The 7,720-nt window shown below is 49.5% G+C and overlaps 1 protein-coding gene across 1 annotated transcript; it reads right to left on the reverse strand.

Moving 5' to 3' along the window:
* Positions 1 to 1,622: 1,622 nt before the first annotated feature.
* Positions 1,623 to 2,096, reverse strand: LOC128887702 (activity-regulated cytoskeleton associated protein 2-like). The gene has a single exon (XM_054143902.1). It carries the CDS (start codon positions 2,094 to 2,096, stop codon positions 1,623 to 1,625), a length of 474 nt encoding a protein of 157 aa, XP_053999877.1.
* Between the last annotated feature and the right edge of the window lie 5,624 nt (positions 2,097 to 7,720).

The raw sequence follows: 7,720 nt of genomic DNA on the forward strand, positions 1-7,720 counted from the left end.
TCCATAATCGCTGGAAGGTGGCTGGTGCAGTTTTCAATCCAAATGGCATGCGTTTGAACCTGTAGATACCAAAAGAAGTGGTAAATGCTGTTTTGTCCCGATCTTCAGGCCGTACATCTATTTGCCAATATCCCGACTGTAAATCCAGGGCAGACATGTAGTTGGTTTTCTTCGCTGCATGAAGCAAATCATCGATTCTTGGTAGTGGATAGGAGTCGTTCACCGTAATAGTGTTTAGGCGTCGGTAATCAACGCACACACGGATGTCTCCGTTCTTCTTTGGTACCAAGACGACTGGAGCAGCCCAGGGTGATTCGCATTCCTGAATGATGTCGTATTCCAACATCTTCTTCAGTTCCTTCTGCGGCATCTCCCTCTTCGCAGATGGTAAACGGTAAGGTGGTACGGCAATCGGGGCGTGGTCTCCAGTATTTATTCTGTGAATCACCTTTGCTGTTGGTGGTCCTTCATCATCGAAAAGATCGCTGTTCGTTCTCAGCAACCTCTGGAACTTCCCTCTGTCTTGAGTCGTGATGTTCAGCGCCTCGTCCTCCCTTATTGCCTCTACGTCGACAGCTGCGATGTTCATGCGTGCCGTTCGTAGGCATTTCTCAAAAAGGACATCGATGTTGGCTCATTCCCGTTCATGTTTCCTTTTTCGTGGACTCCCGATAGGGCTGAGCAGAGGTGGTGGTTCTGGAAATTCTTCTGCTATCTCCTCCAGATAACCTTCCAGTCCATCTGGAGTTGAGGCAGCCGTGGTTTTTAGGTGTGCAATCGTGATGTCCGGAGTGGTGTTCTCTTTCTCGACTTCGCCCTGCAAATCGTACTTCTTGTCGGGTTTGTCGATGAAGTGCCAGCTTCGTTGTGGGGTGTTAATAACGATTCCCGCGTCCTCCAGGAAGTCTATACCCAATAGCATTCGATCGTCCTTGCTATTGGGTAAGACGATGAACTGCGTGGGCACCACTCGCTCCTCAAGGATTATGTCGATCTTCGTAATTAGAACGTTTTGTACCCGTGGATTTCCATCTACCAGGGCTATTTGGAGTCGTTCGTTGGAAAATGTCAGTCTCTTCTTCCTCAACACGGTGAACAAGCTTCGGCTGGCGATGCAGCATTTTGCTCCCGTGTCGAGGTAAGCGTGTCCTTTTTCTCCCGCGACCTGCACCGTGACGGTCGGCCGAGGTCTTGGTACCGCCATGATACCGATGGAACAAAATGCAGCTTGGGCGGTCGGTGGTGTGTTTTTACAATTTGGACATTTATTTCTTACAAAACCGATCTTTCCACAGCCATAACATTTTAGGTCGTGGATGGGTACTGGAGTCCGTGGGATTGGTGCGGAAAATGTCCGATGCCTGCATTCCAACGTCGTATGTCCAAATTTGCGGCAAATCCCGCAATACGATCGCTCCTTCCATTGTTGCTCCATTTGTCTCTTCTTTATGGGTCGATGCTCCTGGACATGATACAGGGCCTCCATCTCCAGGGCTTCGATTTCTCTTGATCGTCCCACGAGGTTCGTGAATGAGGTAACCGATTCCCGTGGGATTTGTTCCCGTAGATGGAATCGCAGAAGGCCGTACAGCATGTCTATCTGGATGTTCTCCGCTGGAAGGTCAGGGAGTTCTGCGATGATGGCTCTTCTTACTGATGAACAGGTCGGTTGCGGTCTTCGCATCTTGAGAATGCCGGAATATTTCCATATAAATCTGATATGCTGGTCGTCGAGGTGCGAAGGTGGCGCGAATTGCATCAATTGCGTCCTCCCATGTCCTTACGGTAGGTTGAACGCCTCGCCACCATGTTGTTGCATATCCTTCCAAAAGTAACGGCAGTCCTCGAAGGGCATTCTCGTCCGAAATGAATTCAATATCCTTGAAAATGGATATTGTCGCAATGATTTCGACAACTTTTGCGTGATTGCTGTTTCCGTCGAAACGCGCTGTGCATTTCGCAAAACTTCCTTCTTTTACCGGCTGGGTCCGTTGGATGGATTCCAGGATCTGGGAGAACTGGGAAGTGGACAGTTGGAGGGTCCCGGAGATGTCGTGGTTCGAGGCCAACTCGTTGGGCACCAGATTTGTAGCCATGGTTAAGGATTCAAGAAAAGACTTCTCGTCCTCTCTCCCGGAATGGCAAATAGGCCGAATGCCTCTACGAGCCCTCAATTTATATCGCATGGTTGCTATCCGCAGACGCGGTTGTCAACAGTCGCATCGTTAGGCGAGAAGGTTCGCGAGTTCGCGGTCCGTGCCTCGTGTTTGCCCCGCGCGGTGGCCTCCCTCCTATGTTCTAGAAGTTTCGTACGCTCGCTTTTCGTATTTCTTGAATTTCGTATGCTACAGAACTAATTTTACATTTCTTACAGTTGAACTCATTAATTGTACTTGGTACATCATGTAATAACTTTAAAATTAAATTGGATATATTATATGAACAATCCAATGTATTTGTCAGTGGTTTATCAAGAGCTTTAGACAAGCAAAGTGCTCTTTTAATGTACCATTTGCTTGTAGTATTATTTAGTGCGTAGTCAGTAACTAAATGGAAAAATTCAGAATCGGAAAATTCTGCTATCACACATGTTTGATATGCAATATAATCCAAGTATCCAATAACTATTAGTTCCATAAGTGAATCAAATGGGCAGGTATTCATAACTTGAACTTTCACTTTTTCTATTTTTACAGGAGCAAGTAAATTGTCATTTTGTATTATCATATCCTTCCGTTTACGTAAAAGACGATTATGCATTAAAGTTACATTTGAACAAGCCTGTAAATATTTTACTCTTTTAGGCGGAATCATTTTATCATGCTCACTAGGCTTTCTTTTATTCTGTCCGCGCCAATTTTCTTCTTCTTGTAAATATTGCTTTGAAAGTTCTGAAACATCATTTATATTTTCTGATAATTCTACTACATTTGTCGTAAAAGAAAAACAATCTAAACTTTCGATGTCTTTGGATATTTCTGATGAAGTTTCATGTGTATTTAAAATCGCATTATAAGCAGCACATTCAATTTTACACGTAGCTATAATTGAACGAATATGCTTTACGATAAATTTATCAATCCTAAGGGGTTTACTATCGTCACACAATATAATGTTTTTTATTTCATTGAAATATGAATCAGATCTTGCTGAATGGTTATAGCATAATTTGTCTTACTGTATTTAGACATTACGTTTGTCCACAAAACATAATAGCGACACAATCGCATACAATGTTTTGTGAATTCTGGAGCGTAATATGGATTGGGTCGCATTAATGTACGCGTATTTTCAGCTATCAATTTAGCGTTATTGTATATATATATAGCGGGATCTCAGGGGGGCGCGGGGACAAGTGAAGTGAGGGGCGGGGACTTGTGGGGGGCCTTGTGGATGGGGGAAGCGAAGGGCGGGGCCTCGTGGGTCGGGGAGTGTGACGTCACTTTTGATTGACCACCCTCTTCAAGGCACCATTTTCTTTTTTAATTGGCTGCCTCCCACCTCTTCGTGGTTTTTAGTTGGCTACCCCTCTTCGTGTTTTTTAATTAGTTAATGAGGCCCTACCTTCGCCCACTTTTGATTGAACACCTTTTCGAAGCGCCATTCGTAATCGGCTGCCCACACCCCTTTAAAGTGCGCTAATGGATCTATTTCAAAGACACGTGCAAAGATTCGCGAAGTTTCGCGAGTCGAGGACAAATTTAAAAACTACAAGCTAAACGTTCTGTTTCACCATCTTAATGTCATACGCGATGAAAATCACATAATACATTCTTTGCAAATGTATTATTCGCGGAAGATTAGATCATCAAAAATCCATACCGACTCGCGATCGAACCATGGATACAGGATACTTTATTTCAAGGGCATACGTGAAGGAATGCGCTTTTTCGCGGTGGAATATTTGAGACACCGATATGGTGTCTCAGGGAAAAAGTAAAAAACTGCAAGCTAAACGTTCTATGTTACCAGCATCTGCCGCCAGTGATTCGCGCTTATCAAGAAAGAAATAATATTCAGTTGTAGGTGTATCAAAAACTAAACGTTTCATCTCTCTCTCATAGAGAAGGAGAGTGGTATAATAGGATACATCTCGATGAAGCGACTCATTAGTTTGAAGAATCATGTCGCGTGAATTCAAAGTACCATCCCTGCAAAAAATTGCATTTTCAAAGCTGTTTCTACACGGTGTTGAGAAATTAGAACACAAAGATCAAAGGATAGTACGACATCTCGTTGAATGCGTTTACAACGATGATAGTATGTTACTGTATTGTATAATCCGCAAAAAAAACGGAGACTCAATTATAAAAAATTCTTCTTCCGTAACTGGTTGTGTGTACAGACCTAGCGATCTGTTCTACGATCTTATTACCAAATCAGTTGGAGATATTGTATGTTGCATCGCGGGAAGAAGAAAAGATAAACTCTCTGTTTATTTGTAAATTGAGTGTTTACCAACGCATGGACAGCATAAAGTACCCAACTTTATACCCCAGTACATACTATACTCGAAAGAATAAATATAAATTTGTACTCCCTCATCTTAAATAATGTACTGTTACGTATGCACACCCGTTCTTTTCGAAGCTCGCGTTCATTTATTTTATCTACCCTTTGGAATGTGGAGTCTGGTCTTACCGAAGTGCACCCTGCAGCTGTACCATACTTTTCTCATAATCATCTTTTAATTCGCGTTGCGTGGGTAACCCTTTATCTAAACTTTCCCTAAAGCCCCACGGATGTTCATCTCTGAGTAACGAAAATCTCAACCGCCAAATTTCCATATATGGGAATCACTGACGTATCTCCACCAATATCTAGGGGTATATAAATCCATGACTTTCGTTACTCGGGGGACTAGTACGAAAGAGTTACTTGGTAAAGTCACGTCGATCGTCTTCAGAATTGCGCTTTAGTGAGATCGGGCTTCAGATCCCTTTCGATCGACATTAACCATATAGATCCGCGAGGACGGTACAAAATCTATTACGGCATAGAAGCATTCTCGACCCCCGCATCGCCAGTGCGTTAACACCGTCCAACAATTAGGTAATTAAATTCATACACTAACCGCGACAACACGACACTGTACAATTGTATTATTAGAATTATTCAGTTTTGAATATATAATCATTTGTTAACCTTAAAAGGTCTGTTAAATCATTATTAAACCTTCACCATTGGAATAAGCAATCCTAACCAGTGTAACGACCTCACAACATAATAACTATACCGCTCGAGTTATTATTTGTTTAGAATTAATAGTTGCGAGGTTTTATCCACGACGCGTATTATATTCCAACAATACGATTCAATCCTTACCTAACCTTCCCAACGGTTACCCTTTACTGGGAGATACCGATCCTACGGTTACCCTTAATTGGGAGATACAAATCTTTTCTTTCTTATTCTTTACCTAACTTTCCCAACGGTTACCCTTTACTGGGAGATACCGCCCCTCCTTTTTTTTTTTTTTTTTACGTGAGGAAATGCGTTTACGCACGCCCCCTCATAAGGAGGGGGTAGTGTGGGACTCGCCCCTTGACTTGATATCAAAAGGAATACCCACTAAAACCTCACGGTGACCGGCCACGGCGCATTGGGGAGGGGCACCGGAATCTTTTACGAACGCTACCGGTGCCCCCCCCCCCCGCGCCTCTCCCCCCCAACGAAGGGAGGAGTGCCATCTCCGGTGGGGAGTGAATACCTCCCCACCTGACCGCGGGTGCCACAGCCCGTGCTACAGGCTGTCCCGCGGTCTCGCCTGTCCCTTTTAGTCGCCTCTTACGACACGCAGGGATTACTATGGGCGTATTCTGTTCCCCGACCCCCAGGGAAATATGCCGCTATGGGGCCAACGGCCCCCCGCATGTTCCAAAGGAGCAGGGGGGGGCGTCGGGTGACGACCTCCCCCCCCCCCCCATGCCCGGCGGCCCTGCTGGCAGTTGGCGAGCCCAAAGCTTGAGCTCGCCGGCTACGTGTGCAGGGCCGCCCTACGCGGCAGACTGCCAGGAGGAAGTGACGGTTTACGGCGGGAGGGGGGACCAGTCCCCCTGCGGCAGGGGCGGCAGCTAGGCTCCCTCGCGAGAAGGCCGGGCACTCCTCCAGCAAGTGCTGCGCGCAGTCCAGCTCCGCGACGCACTGGTGGCACGTGGGCGACCCCTCCGCCCCCACCTTGTGCAGGTACTCACCGAAACAACCATGTCCGGTGAGCACCTGCGTGAGCCGGTAGGTGAGTCTCCCGTGTCGGCGGTCCAGCAAAGCATCGAAGCTTGGCAGGACCGCCGCTACCGTTCTCTTTTGGGCGGCGCCGCTCTCCAGAAGCTGGCGCTGCCACTTTTCGCGGGCGCCGGTAGGCTTCGACCGCCTCGTCCTGCGGATCGCCCCCGTTCCGGCGGAGATCTTGCACACGCCGATATACGTCGTTGCCTCCGCCTGGAAATCAAAGGGGACGACCCCCGCTAGGACGGCCGCCGCCTCGTGGGAGATCGTGCGATACCCGCGCGCGATCCTGATGGCCATATGCCGCTGCACGCGGCGCAGCAGGTGCCGTCTACGACGGCAGGCCACCAGGTCGCGCGCCCAAACGGGTGACCCGTATAGGGCCATGAATCGCACAACCCCCAGGTAAAGGCGGCGGACCCTCTCTTCCGACCCCCCGAGATTGGGCAGGAGACGACCCAACAGGGTCGTCACCGCCTTAATTCGGGGGACCAGGCGGTCGAAATGCCCCTCCCAGCGCCACCGGCCGTCCAGGTCGAGGCCCAGGTACTTCATCCGGCCCTCGACCCGGACAGCCGCATTACCCACGCGGATCCAGGTCTGGGGGACCCGCCGCGTCAGAAGTAGCCCATGAAACATTACTACCTCCGTCTTTTGCGGCGAGATCCGAAGCCCCAGAGCCTGGATCCTCGCGACCACGATCGCGGCCGCGAGTTGCGCCAGTCTGTGAACTCTGGTCCCATCCCGACCCACCGCGATGATCAATGTGTCGTCTGCGTAGCAGGCCACAAAGACACCAGGTGGGAGGAGCCCGCGCAACACTGAGTCGTACCCCAAGTTTCATAACAGGGGTCCTAAAACGGACCCCTGGGGCACGCCTCGCCTGACCCTGCGACATATCGGCACCCCGCCTCTGCCAGGGTACTCGATCCACCTGTCCGACAGGTAGTCAGCTAACACGACCCGTAGATATGGAGTCACTGTTGGCGATGTCGAGATTAATCGCCAACGCCATCCCACCCCGGGAGACCGCCCGGTCCGCGAAGGCATGGACGTGGTCGATCGTATCAAGCATCGACCGGCCCTCGCGGAAACCGTATTGGCAACCAGCCAACTGCATACTCCCGTCGGACAGGCCCCCCGACAGGCGGGCAGCGAGCACACGCTCGAAGAGCTTGCCCGCCTCGTCGAGGAGGCAGATCGGCCGATACGCGGAGGGCGAATCCGCGGGCTTTCTTTTTTTCGGGATAAGGACCATCCGGGCCTGCTTCCAGGCCAGCGGAACCCGCCCCGACTCTAGGCAGCCGTCGAACAGCCACCTGAGCCAGGGACCCAGGACGCGCAGCGCCAAAGCGAGCGCCCGCCCAGGGATGCCGTCGGGCCCTGGTGCCGTATTCCTGGCCACCATTCGCCCGACGGCCATCCCGAGCTCCCCCTCGGTGACCCCCAGGCCGGCGGACCAGTTACTGGCCTCCGCCGGCAGGAGCGGCCGCGG

This window comes from Hylaeus anthracinus, unplaced genomic scaffold, assembly GCF_026225885.1.
Source record: "Hylaeus anthracinus isolate JK02 unplaced genomic scaffold, UHH_iyHylAnth1.0_haploid 11989, whole genome shotgun sequence".
Lineage (NCBI taxonomy): Eukaryota > Metazoa > Arthropoda > Insecta > Hymenoptera > Colletidae > Hylaeus > Hylaeus anthracinus.